General features: G+C 41.2%; 2 protein-coding genes across 2 annotated transcripts in view; one reads left to right on the top strand and one right to left on the bottom strand.

Annotated features, from left to right (window-relative positions):
- The window catches only part of LOC118422026 (estradiol 17-beta-dehydrogenase 8-like), a 17,167-nt gene extending 4,486 nt beyond the window's left edge, over window positions 1–12,681 (top strand). The window contains exons 3-9 of the mRNA XM_035829530.1: window positions 7,778–7,909; window positions 8,824–8,922; window positions 9,730–9,812; window positions 9,977–10,064; window positions 11,025–11,154; window positions 11,888–11,962; window positions 12,671–12,681. Coding sequence (XP_035685423.1) covers window positions 7,778–7,909; window positions 8,824–8,922; window positions 9,730–9,812; window positions 9,977–10,064; window positions 11,025–11,154; window positions 11,888–11,962; window positions 12,671–12,681 — 618 coding nt within the window. The remainder of the gene's footprint in view (window positions 1–7,777; window positions 7,910–8,823; window positions 8,923–9,729; window positions 9,813–9,976; window positions 10,065–11,024; window positions 11,155–11,887; window positions 11,963–12,670) is intronic.
- A 2,188-nt stretch (window positions 12,682–14,869) lies between these two features.
- On the bottom strand, window positions 14,870–16,821 carry LOC118422025 (tetratricopeptide repeat protein 28-like). The gene has a single exon (XM_035829529.1). The coding sequence runs from the start codon at window positions 16,718–16,720 to the stop codon at window positions 14,870–14,872; it is 1,851 nt and encodes a 616-aa protein (XP_035685422.1). The 5' UTR covers window positions 16,721–16,821.
- Between the last annotated feature and the right edge of the window lie 6 nt (window positions 16,822–16,827).

Below are 16,827 nucleotides of genomic sequence, written 5' to 3'. Positions count from 1 at the left end.
CTATACTATATCTTTGTGTTTGGGTGAAATTCTTCGCAGATACAAGTGTTACTGTGAGATGATTTCAGTACATTGTCAGCATCTTCAAGATAACATACCAGGTGTTTTTAATAATCATGACGCCAAAATAAATAGTCTTAAAGCAAGAAGGTGTGCTTTTTTTTTTTCTTTTAGGGTACGGCTGATCGCTCGCCATACAACACCACCAAAGGTGCCATCGTGTCTCTCACCAAATCCATGGCTATAGAACTCGCACAGTAGGTCTTACAGGCAACTTTGTAATTCTTAGTATCTAGCGCTGTCTAGCTTAGAGAATTAGCAAAAAGGCGACAACAATAAATGTTCATTGTCATAATAGTAATGCTTTACTCTCCCAGTGAATCGAATTAAGTGATTGTATACTGTAACTTTGATAGCGTTTGGTGTGGTAATTGAATGTACTCATAAGCACATATTCTTGTACAGGTACAGAAACTTTGTACAGGTATAACATCCTTATATTGATAGATATGGTTTGGTAGCTGATGAGCAATGGATTAAAAACCGGACATATCAACAATACTTGTGCGTTTTTGCAGATACAACATCCGGTGTAACACAGTCATCCCGGGAAGCATCAGGACAGAGATGGTCATGAAGAACCGCACACCTGAGGAACTACAGCAGGTAATATAAGACAGCAAAACGTATCTCAAGCAACTGGATATGATTTTGGAAACGGTCAGACGTTTCGGATAGTATCCACTATCCTTCGTCAGTGACACTGAAGTGATCTGGAAGAAACTGATCTTTTATACCCTAACTATGAATGAAATAAAAGGTCTCCTGTTGGACATCTAAAATTGTCTTCATTCATAGTAAGGGTTTAAAAGATCAGTTTCTTCCAGATCACTTCAGTGTAACTGACGAAGGATAGTTGCTTGAGTAACTACTTTTTGGCTTATCTTATTACCTGGATGTCTGACCTTCATCGAAGCAAAACGTATCGTTTGTAGCTTTAAGGAAACGGAAACATGATAGGGTACAAGCACTGCTGACCACATTCACAGACTTCTAGACAGATCTTCCTTGAGGGTTATCATATACAGGAACTGGAAATTTGTAATTACTTTAGAAATTTAAACAAACTGGTCAATGAATTTGAAATTCTGTACATTCTTTTTATAACATTGCCATCCTATATACAGAAACGCTTTCCAAACACATAACCTTGGAATCATGTCGGTATGGATGTTTAAAGGATACAGTATGAAATGTTTATATTTCGTGTTTGTATTTGTTTTCTTCCAGAGGGTCCAAGCCAGCGTTCCACTGCGGCGGGTAGGCGAACCGGAAGGTGACCTAGTGATTATAACCATAGGATGAAGGAGAATTCTTTGTACACAACCAGTGGGAACTTACATAGCTTACGTTTCGATGTCTCTCAGACACCTTCATCAGAGCTTCTAACTGGAGTTCTGCTTCTCACCGCTATATGTAGCCGATGTAGGTGGCGCTTTTGCGGTGAGAAAACGATCCCAAACGTGGCTTAGTTTGAAGAATTCTCCTTCATCCTATATTCTACCAACCTGATGAAACTATTTTCGGATTATAACCATGTTCATAAACAGAACGGCAATGCAAAACCTGGAATCGACAAGTTTTGATAGGACCAATAGTGCTCATTTCCACTGGCCCAAAAATAGGAAATTTTTCAACGATTTCTTGGGGCGTTTTAATAAAGATAATGTTGATTTTACACGTGCAATGGCCTAGTGTGTAGAGTGTTCGCCTTGCATTCGGTAGGTCGTGAGTTTGATCCTGGCCGAGTCATAACAAAGACTCTAACAAGGTACATGCTGTTTTCTCTGCTTAGCACTCGGCATTTGGGAAAGAGTATGGAAGTTGAACACATGTCACTTCCCTGCTGTAGTGATTGCACAACGCTGTGTGGCCCAGGGCTACTGAAGCGGAGATGGGCACCGCCCTATGCGCCATCAGGCGCAGGAAGGAACTTTGACTTTGGCAATGTAGACAGTATGTGCGCCTGGCAAAATACCGATGGCAAGCAGAGACTGACCTCATTGCTGTTTCCACAGTATCGGGGCTATCGGGATAACCAACTGTTCGAATATTGAGGAGACTGTAATGCTATGGTTTAATACATATGCTTGGCATCTTTTCTTTATAAATGTATTGATAGACTTTGTATTATAGTCCAGACGCGGGTCTTTGACTATTCATATACTTTCTACATGCTCTAAAGACTTTGCTACTCTCTGTCCGATAGATAAATTCAAGTACATTCTGGGAAGCGATAATCCACATTGTGTACAAGTAGGCAAATATATCCACGATTGTTTATACCGTAGAACCAATAGTGTAAATGACATGCTAAACCCTTTATGTTGATGTATCCATACCTATAGATATCCATATATATGTGTTTAGTTGTACTGTAAGTAGTTGTTATACATGTAGACCTTACGAAAGTCGCTGTACTTTTGTCGTGTCAATAAAGATTATATATTTGTGCTCCAGAGGTGGCAAACCTGGTCCTGTTCCTGGCATCCAGTGAGAGCAGCTACATGACTGGGCAAGCCGTGGAGATCACGGGTACGTACACATTTGGTGCGAAATATTTCGAGACTGCTACTGCAACTACAACTACTAAATATTATAGATAAACATCTCATGTAAATACACCGATAGTTTATCTGATTGGCAAATCACTAGTTTACACACAACCAGGTTGGAGGGGCTTTATTTGTCCATTAGCAGTGATACAAAATCACATTGTACAAGTCTTCCTGGACATGTATTAAAGCACACACATGACATAACGTAACACATACAGATACAGTGACTGTCTTTCTTAGATCGAAACGTGAAACAGGTGATGCACATGACTGTTTTTAGATAAACTTTATTTCACAATTCAATGACTGCCCTTAGGAACAGTGTAAAGCATGCAGCATGAAAAGCGGTGCATCTCCCCCTTCCACTCTCTCTTTCTCCCCCTCCCTCTCTCCCCTCTTTCTCTCCCTCTCTCTCTCTCGTAACTGCCTTGAATTTCAACTTCCGCATATTTTTATTTTTTTTATTTTTGCATGCTGTTTGTATTAACATGTTTTTGCTTCCAACCAATTCAAATGAACCTATCTGTCTTGTCCTGCAGGTGGGATGTAGGCGACTTTTTTATGATTCCTGCTGACGAGATAGAGTTCTATGTAGTCATCACAGATCCAAATTATTTTTATAGGCCTATATCTGTTCTTCTAGTTATCATGAAAGCTTTTGAAAAGAGGTACATGGTCAGTTCCTGGAATATCTCCACCATCATAGCATTCTCTAAGCAGCACAGAACATAACTCCTTTTTCAAGACTACAACAGGACACGTACATTTGCTAAACACTTTAATTCACTACCAGCCGACATCAAACAAGTTCCAAGCCTAAATTCATTTAAGTCAGCTTTGAAAGACCTAACATAGTCTCAGTACTGAGTAGTGACCTCTGACCTCCTAAACTGCTGACCTTGGATCGGATTATGATTTTGATTTATCTGTGTCTTTCATCTTTCAGTTGTACTTATATGTTCCGACGTGTATGTCTACTTTTCTCTCTGTAAGTTTTTTTTTTAAATTTCCTTGTATGTATATGTGAAACTGGGCCCTATTGAAAACTAGTTTATCGAAGCTGAATAGGCTACCCAGGTGTTTGAAAATAAACAAACAAACAAACAATTGTCCCTGTATGCCAAGTCAAAGGGCAGAAGAATTTCAACGTATTCAATTCTCTATTTTCCAAGAGGGAAGCACAAATCTATTTTATGGACCAGGCAAATCAACTGCAATTAACGTGTAGACACTGGAATAAGGCACAGAGATACTTTTACCACCCGAAATAAACAAAAAGTGTCAAGTTCACTGACAAGCTCAGCAGCAGAGCACAGGTGAAATAAAAGCAGAGATAACTAATAATTTTTTCCAAAAATAATTTCACCAGGTTGGTAGATCATAGGACATAAGAGTTTTCTTTTACACAACCAGTTTTTCAAGAAGCAGAAGCTGTGATGAAGATGTCTGACAGACATCAAAACGTCAGCAGCTGAGAAAAATTGGTTGTGTAAAGGAAAAGTCTTCATACAAACATACAACCATAACGTGTCTGGTGAATATTGTAGACACGTTCAGCAGGTAGAGCACAGATGAATTAAAATGTTGGCTTAGGTAGTCGGTCGTGGTTCACCTGGGAACCCCAGTAAAGCAACACGTTTCAAGGTGCATTTAAACTTCATTTACCGTATTCGGGAAATGTTTAACTTATAATCCTTTCATGTTATCAGGTAGTATTTGTATTCATTGTACTCATTATTACTGTAAAATAGTTTGCATTCCTGCTTCATATGAAACAGATCATGTCACAAAATATACTTTAGACATATTGAAACGACTCCAAAAGACTCCAAGTATTGTTTTTCCATTTTATTGCTTTTAATGTAAAAAACCAGAAGCTCTACATTACGTCGTATTCCACTCCAGAAGGGGTGGAGTTTTCCAATAGATAATGTGTCAATGAAAATGAATACATAATCAGACGAATTTTGTTGCATTCGCCTTGAGATGAATTGCGCGATGTGTGTTTTGTAAAGCAATATGACACTCACTAAACCCATGCAGACCCTTCCCATGCATTTCCTATACGCATAGACACTTTGTTTATCGTGCATGTTTTCGGAATAAATGATGATTGCTAAGCACACCGAGAAGGCAAATTTCTCATAAAATAGCAAAGAATACATAACAAGACTAGATTTCTTAGCGACCCTGAAATGAGTTTTGTAACCTTACCTAAAAGTTTTACATTGTATACGAGCGATCGCGATGATGTCACGGTGACGCAGTGGTAGGCAAAAAGAATGTGTTTGGCAAAAGATTGATTTACATATTAACCAGTAATTTGATATGCTAATTTCAATATCGATTCTTAATCCAATCTTATGACATTCTGATAGGCATCAACCGCCCAATACCCCGGATATAAACAACAACAGCGATCCCTCGTATTCAGCCATAGGATTAATTCAATTAGAGGGTATATGCACTTGGGAAGTTTAGTAGAAGACTGAATGTTTTGAGGTACGTGGAGCAACTGGGTACTTTATCGTATAATGTGAAGTCGTATGCATTTATTACTTCATAAAATTAACATCTATCGGAAAATAACACTCCCGTGTATCCCCTTTAAGTATACCTGTAGAGTTTAATAGTTCTAATCAAGCCTAGAACACTTGCTTGCCATAAGACTCTGTGGTAAATGTTTGGTGATGAGGTTCTATTTACAATTTTTGCTGGGGGCGAGTACAAGCTTCCCGGCATGTATTCCTTTCCCGGCATTTTTTTTCCTTTCGCGACTTATTTTCCCGGCGTGTTCCCAGTTAAAAATCACGAATCACCCCCCCCCCCCCCCAACAACTTACGCCAATGCCCCCAGAGAGGCCGGTGAAGAAGGCTACACATGCGCAGGCCTGAGGCAGAACCGGTCCGGTCGGAACTATTGTCATTCAAATCAGTACAGATCTAGTTTGTACCTGGAGGGAGGGTGACAGGTCGTACCGCAAACAGACGATCTAGTAGTCTACACGACTTACAATCATACAGAACAAGGTAGGTAAACGTTCTCTTCGTTCTGGGGGTTGTTTTTATATACACAGTTTTTTTTGTAGAGCATGGAAAGCGGTCAGTACGCAGGTGAGGCTTTTCTTGTACGGAAGTTGTGTCTTCAGGTGTGGCACCTGGACAATTAACCCACACGGCAAGACTACAACAGCATGGAAACCCGTTCGCAGCTAAAGTAGCTATAGAGTCCAAAATAACTTGAACGTGAACGTTCTCTTGTCTTGGCTATCCAGACGGTTATATGAGGATGGCTCTTGAGGGTTCATTATATTTGATACGCTTTGTCAGCACAATGTTGATTTACGGGGTGGGGGGGGGGGAGGTTGCTGAAAGTAACAGCGCCAACTTTGACGTCGTATAACTGCCGAACGACGTGTGCTAGGACTGCGAAACTTTGTGACTTTTCCTAAACTATTGTTGGCAACAATTCTGTGGCAAAAATTCTTACTTTGTGATTTTTCGTGTTGCCATGGCAACGGGTTTCTCCTTGTGGTTATATTGAATCATACATGTACTGTATTTCAATGTGTTTTAGTGGTGTCAGTCGATTGTTGGATCTTTTGTAAACTTTTTGGTGTATTCTAAACCTTTGAAAGGTCAGAACAACACCAACTCAACTCGACCAACATGGCGGCTGCGGCAGCGAAAACTGGCGGAGGAAGACTTGCTGGGGCGATAGCTCTGGTTACAGGTGAGTGTGAACAGTGCTAGCAGGAAAAGGATGCGTTTCAGGTTCGTTAACATTGTTGTCTTGGTCGGTTAGTCGCTAATGCTGGATACGTACAAGTGAATACTTCCGGGTTCTTGTTTTCAGTCACAGACGATAGTTGAAACTGCACACCGTATAAAACGTTCGTCTTCTAAAGTTTGATCCATTTGTATTGTTCAGCAGGCCCACTGGTTATACTGTCCATTGATGTTATCTTGAAGTCTTGCATGTCTTCAACTAGAATAAGCCTTCCCACACTAGTTACCACGCATGTGCGGGCGAAAGGAACTCTGGGTAATATGTCAAAGTTGAGAGCCCTCGGGTGTCAACAGTCTCGTCTCTACCATTGTTTCGATTTGTGTAACAATGTCCGGAACGTCATGACGCCTGCAAAATGGCGGATTGGTCACTTGGTTTTCTGGGGGTCTTCAACTTTCACATATTACACAGAGTTCCTTTCACCTTCGCATGCGTGGTAATAAGTGTGAGAAGGCTTATTGATCTTCATTACTGATTGGATGGGTGCCATAGAGTTTAGGTCAAATAACCTATTTCAAAAATGTATTTTTTAATGGCCTTGAAAACTGTCTGAAGAAAGGCTACATGTGTAGACGCGTGCCAGAAGTGTGTATGGTTGGTGTTACCATAGTGATTGTTACCATGGCTACCCCAATTGGTGGGAACGGCAGTATCGGATGTGTCGTGTGTCAGACGTCTCTATGGTTGACATGACTGTTGCTATAGTGATTGTTACCATGGTTACCCCAGGTGGCGGGAGACATATCAGGCGCGCCGTGTGCCAGACGTGTGTATGGTTGTGTTACTATAGTAATTGTTGCTATGGTTACCCCAGGTGGCGGGAACGGTATCGGGCGCGCCGTGTGCCAGACGTTTGCCAGGGAGGGCGCGGCGGTTGCGGTGGTGGACGTGAACCAGCCGGCGGCGCAGGAGACGCTTGAGTCTCTCCCTGCCGTGCCACATGGGCCTCACCAGCTGTACACTACGGACGTGTCGTCTTCTGCTGCTGTCAGTAAACTGGTACGGGTATTTCCATCACACACATAGACACACACGCATACACGCATATACACACGCACACACACACGCACAGACACACATAGATACATGCATGCAAACTCACACACACAAATGGATGCACACACACACACATATGCACTCACTCACACACTTGTATACACACACACACAAACACATATACAATCACACACACTAATACAGACACACACACTACAAACACGTACACACACACACACACACACACACACACACACACACACATCTCCCCCCTCCCATTGCTATTGGTGCAACTATGGTACCAATAGACTTGTATTGCGATCATGCTTAGGCTTGTATAAGAATCTCAGATTCTTCCTTTTCTCCTTCCAAGGTTACTGACATTTGCTCAGATTACGCCACGCCGCCCAACATAGTAGTGACGTCAGCAGGCATACTCAGGTACGCCCCCTTTCTGGAGGTTGATGAACAGCACTTTGATGACGTCATTGGCGTAAATCTAAAGGTTTGTCAACATTGCACAACGCTTTTTTATATAGACATCGACGCTTTGTCTTAACATGTAGCTCTATATTCGAATCAAAGTTGATCACTAACCAATTTCATGTACCTCATGTAGGTGGTAGCCACTTTCTAGCCTGCCACAATGTATTAATTGGATGAATCATGATGCAGTTTGTTTAACTCTCGCTGTCCAAGCCTCCAGACAAAGTTTGTGGTCACGGACCTCTTATCCAGGTGACTGATTTCACAGTCTACTGCACTGCCAAAAAATCTTTTTGGCTTCCTCACAGAAAATTTATCTTCCCGGAAGAAAATAATTCTGTCCCCAAGAAATCTGTGAAAGATCTGCTTGTCTATGGGGCAAGCAAATTTTGCTTGTTGAGTTTTTTATACGATTTGAGATTTATTTTCTTGCGCTATATGAATGCTTCAACTTGTTGAAATCAAGTATGAATGTGTGTACGTATGTATGCATGTTCTTGCGCTGCCAAAATGTTTTTTCTTGTTTATCTTTATATACTTCCTCACAGAAAATTTATCTTCCATGAAGAAAAACATTCTTGCATTTCTTAACAGCTGAATCTGGTTATAAGAAAAGCAAGAATTTCTCGAAGTTTTTTTTCTTGCATTAGAAGAAAAAACTTTTGCCTAAATTTCTAGAAAATTGTTTGTAGTTTCTTGTTTTACACGAATTTTATTCTTCTTTTTTTCCTGCAAGAATAGTTTTCTTTATATAAGAACTGTCCAAGGGGTAAGCAAAACAAGAAAAAATCATTTTGGCAGTGTTATGACTCAGAAGTATTCGCCATTAAGTTTATAAGGGCCAAATCACGATTTAGTCAGGCTATCATAACTTTGTCGGTGTAACGCTTATAAAAAAATACAACTTTTTAAATGTTTTTCTTTTGTAAACAGGGCACGTTCCTGGTAGCCCAAGCCTTTGCCAGACTGATGGTGGAAAGAAAACTACAGAACTGTTCCATCTGCACGTTCTCGAGTTTCTCTCGGAGATTGGTAGGTCGGAGTAATCTCCAAGCAGATCCTACGGTAGCATAAGATATTATCAAAAGCTGGCAGAGGAGTTAAGTCAGCCCGTCTGACATGCATATATATATTCAAGTCCGTTTGAGGTGCGTATGAAGCTCTTAGTCTCTACCAGGCTCCACGGGTCGCAGGAAAAATAGTACAAATTGGACAAATATAGATACATAACATGCCAGATAAGTTAGCTGACCGAGAAGTATGGTTAGCGACCCAGCTAACTCGTCTGACATGTTACCTGTTTACGTTTGTCCAATTTCTATTATTTTTCCAACGACCTGTGGGGCCTGGTAGAGACTAAGAGCTTCATAAGCACCTCGAACGGACTTGAATATATACGCACCTGCGAACCCACCTTAAGATATCCAAAGCTGGCAGAGGTGTGAAGCTGGCCAACCCGTCTGACTCCCTTTGGCCGGTTATACTCCTTGGCCAACTTTGATACTATCTCATGTCACCATAGGATGCATAAATAATTCTTGGTCACAATTATGGTGTTACTGATGGTCGAGATGGAAGTTTTGGTAGACAGTATAACTGTATGAACTGTTGGAATAACTAATTTTATTTGCCACACCCATGAGACTTCAATGGAAAATCATGACGTTGTTTCACTTCTGCATGATGTAGTTTAGAAGTTACTCATGACCCTCATACATAAGGTGGTTTCCATGATCAGAACAGTTCTTCTGCTTTGGATAAAACAAAGAGACTTTTATCACAAGGAAAAGGTGGTAGTTTTTTAAAATCCTAAGCACATCTATGTCTTATTTCTCCCAGGGCACGGCCAACCGATCGCCCTACAACACCACCAAAGGTGCCGTCATGGCTCTCACCAAATCCATGGCTGTAGAACTCGCACAGTAGGTCTTTATAACAACTTTATTCAGTGCTGTCTTTTAGAAAATTGGACAAAAAATAAAGTATGGAATGGTTTTCTGTTCCAATGTATTGATTTTATACTTACATTGATATTAATGTTTTGGTAGCAATGGCTGAAATTCAGTTTTCTTGCTTTATTGAACAGATACAACATCCGGTGTAACACAGTCGTCCCGGGAAGTATCAGTACGGAGATGGTCAGGAAGAACCGCACACCTGAGGAACTTCAGCAGGTGAGAATATAACACACACCTTAGTAACTTAAGCAGGTGAGCATATAACACACACCTGAGGAGCTTCAGCAGGTGAGAATATAACACACACCTGAGGAACTTCAGCAGGTGAGAAGCCAGGATAAAAGCTTCAAGACAAAAGGTTACGGATGATACATGTACAAGCTCTCCTGGTCTACAGACTTTCTCGCTGCTCCTTGCGAATTTAGGGACACTAAAGCTAGATCTACTCTAGAAATGGTTTTACTCGGTGTTTCCATTTTTCATACATTCAAACATGCTTTCAATGAGTTTCAGTTATTGTGCAAATTTATTATTGTTAACCTTGCTCTACAAGCTCTCCAGGTCTACAAGCTCGGTTGGTCTACATACGTGCTAGCTGTTCCTTGAGAATTTAGGGGCCGAAGTTAGACCTACTCTAGAAATGGTTTTACTCCATTTTTCATACATTTAAGCATGATTTCAATGAGTTTCCCCTTCAGTTATTGTGCAGAGGAGCACTCTTCAATATTCAAACACAATTCAATCTCTACAACTGGATAAAAACGGATATTTACTTCCGGACGTTTCGAGCGACATCCATCACTCTTCTTCAGCGTCACAAGAATGAACTAGCAGAACAATTCAATACAAGTGCAGCTAACTAGAAAAACTGGTTTAACCACTAAATCGTTAGGATTATATTTTAAAAAATCACTCAAATGTAAATCATGATAGCATAGTATCCTATGGTCAGACGACACCGTAGGAAAAAAAAAAACTATTGTCCTTTGTGATGCAAGGCGGGGTCCCAAGTACCAAGGATGTACTGGAAAGTTCTACACTCTTCAACCGAATTTTTTATTGTTAACCTTGAGACAATTGTGTAAATGTGATCTTAACCGAATTAAACCCTTTATTGTTATGAGCGTTTCTAAGTTGCGGGGTGAAAATTTTAATGATATACTCATTTCCTTCCAGCGGATACAGGCCATTCCCCTGCAGCGGGTTGGCGAACCAGAAGGTAATTTCCTGCTTATTATTCATGTCATCATATCATCATATCATATCACCGCTCCAAGTCCCAATCCAACAGCGGGCCACCTCGTTGGCCTCCCTTAGATCACTGTCTAAACAGCTGGGGCCGAGCTCACAGTGTTGCATCAGGTGTTGTATTGTTTGTGGTTCGACTTCACAAGGGCAAGCAGCACTTGAGGATTTGCCCCATTTCAGCATGTTATCACCGGTTTTCCCCACCTTGGACCTTCATATTATTCATGTGTATCAAAAGAACAGCATTGTTATACTAGGAATTCATAAGTAAAAAAAAAACTTGCTGTCAAAACTTACTGTCCTGATAGGACCAGTACATGCTCAATTCCGCTAGACCGAACCAACTTTTCATTGGGTCGAAATTTCAAAACATTTCTCAGATTTTCTTGATCGTTTTCAAAAATGTCTGAAGGAAGAATGAAGGAGATGCCTTTACATGTGCATGTTTCTACAGACTAGCAATGTTGACAATAACAACACTTGGAAAAATTGGTGATGGCAAACAGGCACTGGCTCGATCAGTGTTTCCACGGGCCCAGGGCCGTCTGTCTAATGAACTTGTAAAACACTGCCGAGATCGCAATGCTATGTACCTCGCCTTACACCTTAGAACTCGGTGCGCGTGCTTTCTCCATATGGTGCCGTCTTGCAAGCGCTACTGACATGTGTTGTTAGTAACTGTAATAGTTCATCTTAATGTGTACACTTTTAATCCTTTCTTTACAAATATGTTACAGCTTAAGGCTATTTGTATTTTTTAAAGCTTCATCACATGTGTGTTTGTGTTCCAGAGGTGGCGAACCTGGTCTTGTTTCTATCGTCCAGTGAGGGCAGCTACATGACTGGGCAGGCCGTAGAGATCACGGGTAGGTGATGATGATGATAGATGTAGACAGGGCTCGAAATACCACCTGCATATGCAGGTTAGTGCAGGTAAAATTGGAGCTGTGCAGGTATTTCTGGTGTCTACCTGCAACTAACTTGCACTGGTCTATGTGCTTTTTTTTTACATAAATGTCCTATGATGAAGGTGTATGTGGATTGTTATTAGCTGCATCAAATGCTACCAACTAAAAAGTATAAAAGAAAAAATTGAAAAGGTAAAATCGGTCTGTTAATTTTTCAATGTTACCTGCTCCAGTGCAGGTATGCAGAAAAAAACTATTTTAGCCCCTGTGTAGGTAGATAAGAAATGATCTTCGTTTGCAAAGCAAAGTCGAGACACACATTATGACAAATTGACAGTGATCTCTTGGGACAATGGGTTAATAATACTACAACAACAGGTACTGCAACTACAACTAAAAGAATCTATACAAGGAAATGAATGAACGATACATGTAAATACACACGTGGGTATTTTACTGCATATGCTAAATCCTTTTACACAGAACCAAAGCGTAATCAGCAGCATTATGTTAATATATACATCCGGCCTGATACCTCTTTGAATTTGAACTTACATGCCTCTTCATATTGGACGCTGTAAAATGTAAACTACTGTATGATATGATTGTATTAATGTATTTCTCTTTCCAAACAACCTGAATGAACCTGTCTGTTTTGTCTTGCAGGTGGACTGTAGCATACGTTTTTTTCTGCTGTCGACAGGGTGTTATCTATGAATTTAATAAATTTCATTGCTCGCACAAGGTACCCAATAACTATAAAGACAATAGTTATATCGATTAGTCATTACTGTATCTATGTACTCAAGGTGATTGGCAGATGGGTTTCAATGTACTTGAGTGCCTATTCTCCAATATGAAAGCACAAATTATTCTTATGGACCAGGACGTTTGACTTCAGCTTACGGGTGAAATGTAGAATGGACAGAGATACTTTTTCCTACCATGTAAAACCATATATAGTGCACAGTTTGATGATACTGTGGATACGTTCATCAGTCATAGAACAGATGAAGTAAAAGCAGGGCTTAGGTATCTGGTTATGGTTTGGGAATCTCAGTAATGGAACACGTTTTGGAGTGCAAATAAACTTCGTCTTCGTAAAGTGTTAAACTGATCATCTGTTATCTGATAATCTTTGTATGTTGTGTATTCAATATAACTGAGAAGTAACCCAAAAAAACAGTTACTCAAGCAGCTGGATATGATTTTGAAACGGTCAGACGTTTTAGATGCTATCTGAAACGTCTGACCAATTCCAAAATCATACCGAGTTGCTTGAATAACTGCTTTTTGGCTTATCTTATTACCTGGTTGTCTAAACGTCATCGACGTCACTAAGTTGTTTCAAGTCCTGTTGCATATCAAATAGCTAATATTTACAAATTAAGTTTTGTTAAGAATACTCAAAGAGATTGTGCTATTTTTTCCAATGTATTGCTTTCAATGTATCAACTGAAAACACCAAACTTAAGTCCTATCAGGACTGATTTAGGTATACCACATCGTATCATTATATTCAGATAACGAATACATCACATGAGAGGGCTACGTGGCTTTATTCCATACTTGTTACTTTATTTCATCATCGTTCCTGTACAAAATGCTCATTTAATAACATGATAAAAACGGCAGCTTTCACATGGAATTGGGCAATAAATACAGTAGTAACTATAATGTGAAAACAATTGAAATAGTTGCATTTTTACAAGCCCACCTGTTTAACAATTTTCAATCAAACCTAGCATAAATACACCAACATCATACACACATCAAGTTATACTAAATGTTAACATCCAATATCCATCGATCTGAAAGTAAATTAGACAGACACATGGTCTTGATTTTAGTTATCACTGTCAAATATTCTGCCGAAAAAATTTGAGGTAAGATAACGGGTTGGTAACATTTTATCTAGATGTACTGTATATGTAATGATGTGATCATGTCACACATGTAAATATCACCTAACACAAGTCATATTTCCTCTTTAAGATACGTAATTAGTATACTATTATTCTCTGCCTTTTTGATGGTGGAATGTTATAATAAAGAAAGCTTTAACCTAATATTGTAGTTAATGGACTTCACACAGTCCCTGCCTTCATTTCTAGGACGCTGTGTAAGATTATCTTACCTTTGGTACATTTATATACATTACATGGTCAACCTTGAGAGATGTGTGCTCATCCATGAAACCAATCCGCTTTCCTTGGTTGTTGAAAGTACAATTCTGTCACAGTTATTCATATTGTTCAAATCTTCTACCTCAAAGTTCCTGGTGGGCTTGTCTGCCGGCCTTTGACATATCAGTCCAGTGTGTTAAGTGCACGGGACATTTCAGTTTGTCACCGATAGCAAAATGTAGCAGCAGATGTGTTATTATTCTTTACACCTATTTACATCTATTACCTGTTTGATTTCATCATTGTAAAATACTAGAAACATTAAATTAAATGCATCGTAACATCCCTAGCTAATATTACAGCTGTTTAGCAATGACCTCCTGTTCCTGTTTGTCTCCTATCTCCATAGCTAGGGTCATGGCTGATTGATAGTGAGCTTTGACCTGGTCAGGTTTACCCAACGCCTGGTAGGAAGCAGCCATGTTTTTATGTGTTGTTATTTGTCCTTTCTTGTTTCCACTTTCTTGGCTCAACTTAAGATCCCTTTTGAACCAGTCCAGCGCTACTGTATTTTCCCCCATGTCATAATGGGCCACTCCTAGTGCACAGTAACCCACTGTCTGATGATGCCTGTCCCCTAACTGCCTGGCTAATGCGACAGCCTGTTCATAATACTGAACGGATGTACGTGGGGAGTGGAGTTGTTCCCCCTGTAAGTCTCCCATTCTGATGTAAACTCTCATCTGTCTATACTGATCCCCTGTTTGCTGTGCCATCTGTAAGGCTGTGTCAAAGTGGGATGTTGCCTGGTCCAGTTTACCCAGCTACCTATATGTTTCACCCACATTCTCAAGTGCTGCCATCTGTCCTTCTTGTCTCCGCCTTCTTGGCTCGCCTTCAGGTACTTCTGTTGCCACTCCAACGCTGTCTCATATTCCCCCATCTCATAATGGGCCTGCCCCAGTCTGCTGTAAGCCACTCCCTCCTCATGCCTTTCCCCCAACTGCCTGGCTAGTGCGAGGTACTGATCATAATACTCGATAGCTGTACGTGGGGAGTGGAGTTGGTCCCTCTGCAAGTCGCCCATCGCACAGTAAACATTCATCTGCCCACGCTGATCCCCTGTCTGCTGCGCCATCTGTAAGGCTGTGTCGAAGTGTGATTTTGCCTGGTCCAGTATACCATGTAACCTGTATGCATCACCCACATTCCTTAGAGCTGTTATCTGTTCCTTCTTGTCTCCGCCTTCTTGGCTCGCCTTCAACTCCTTCTGATACCACTCTAACGCTGTCTCATATTTCCTCAACTCAGAATGGGCTAGTCCCAGTCTGTTGTAAGCCACTCCCTCCTTATGCCTGTCCCCCAACTGCCTGGCTAGTGTGAGGTACTGGTCATAATACTGGATGGCTGTACTTGGGGAGTGGAGCTGTTTCCTCTGCATCTCACCCATGCAGTAGTAAACCTCCATCTGTCCATTTTGGTCCCCTACCTGCTGTGCCATCTGTAAGGCTGTGTCGAAGTGGGATGTTGCCTCTTCCACCTTACCCAATGCCCCGTATGCCTTGCCCACACCGGTGTGTGCTGTTATATCTCCTATTTTGTATCCACTTTCTTGTCTCCTTCTAAGACACTGCTGGAACCATTCTAGAGCTGTTTTATACTCGCCTATCTCATAATGGGCCAGCCCCATCCTTGAGTAAGCCACTCCCTCCTCCTTCCTGTCCCCCAACTGCCTGGCTAGTGTAAGGTACTGGTCATAATACTGGATGGCTGTACGTGGGGAGTGGAGTTGTTCCATCTGCAAGTCACCCATGTTACAGTAAACTTTCATTTGCCCATGCCGGTCCTCTGTTTGCTGTGCTATCTGTAAGGCTGTGTCGTACTCCGATGTTGCCTGGTCCACTTTATCCATTTTCCTAAGTGTGTCACCCAGACATGTCTGTGCCGCTGTCTGTTGTTTTGTGTATCCGTGTTCTTCGCAAGTCTTTAGCGTCTTCTGATGCCACTCCAACGCTGTCTCATATTCCCTCATCTCAAAATGGGCCAGTCCCAGTTTGTTGTAAGCGACTGCCTCCTCATGTTGGTCTCCCAACTGCCTGGCTAATGCGAGCTGCTGGTTATAATACTGGATGGCTGTACGTGGGGAGTGGAGTTGTTCCCTCTGCATCTCTCCCATAGAGAAATAAACCTCTACTTCTTTATATAAATCCCCTGTCTGTTGTGCAATTTCTAATGCTGTATCAAAATGGGATGTTGCCTCTTCCATCTTACCTAGTGCCCCGAATGCCCTACCAACACCGGTGTGCGCTGTTATCTCTTCTAATTTGTATCCACTATCATGGCTCATTCGAAGATGCTGCTGAAACCACTCTAGAGCTTTTTCATGCTCCCCCATGTCGAAATGGGCCATTCCCAGTCTGTTGTAAGCCACTCCCTCTTCCTTCCTGTCCCCCAACTGCCTGCCAAGTGCGAGAGCCTGTTCATAATATTTCAGGGATATTCGTGGGGATTGAACTTGTTCCTTCTGCATGTCTCCTATGTAAAAGTAAACCTGCATCTGCCCATGCTGATCCCCTGTCTGTTGTGCCATCTGTAAGGCTGTGTCGAAGTGGGATGTTGCCTGGTCCAATTCACCCAGTAACCTGTATGTATCACCCACATTCCATAGAGCTGTTATCTGTTCTTTCTTATCTCCAC

The sequence above is a fragment of the Branchiostoma floridae genome, chromosome 8 (assembly GCF_000003815.2).
Source record: "Branchiostoma floridae strain S238N-H82 chromosome 8, Bfl_VNyyK, whole genome shotgun sequence".
Lineage (NCBI taxonomy): Eukaryota > Metazoa > Chordata > Leptocardii > Amphioxiformes > Branchiostomatidae > Branchiostoma > Branchiostoma floridae.
This window is presented reverse-complemented; position numbering and strand designations above follow the sequence as displayed.

Bases quoted from the DNA above. Each gene is read 5' to 3' on its own strand.
- LOC118422025 (XM_035829529.1), bottom strand. From the start codon at position 16,720: ATGGCACAACAGACAGGGGATCAGCATGGGCAGATGCAGGTTTACTTT.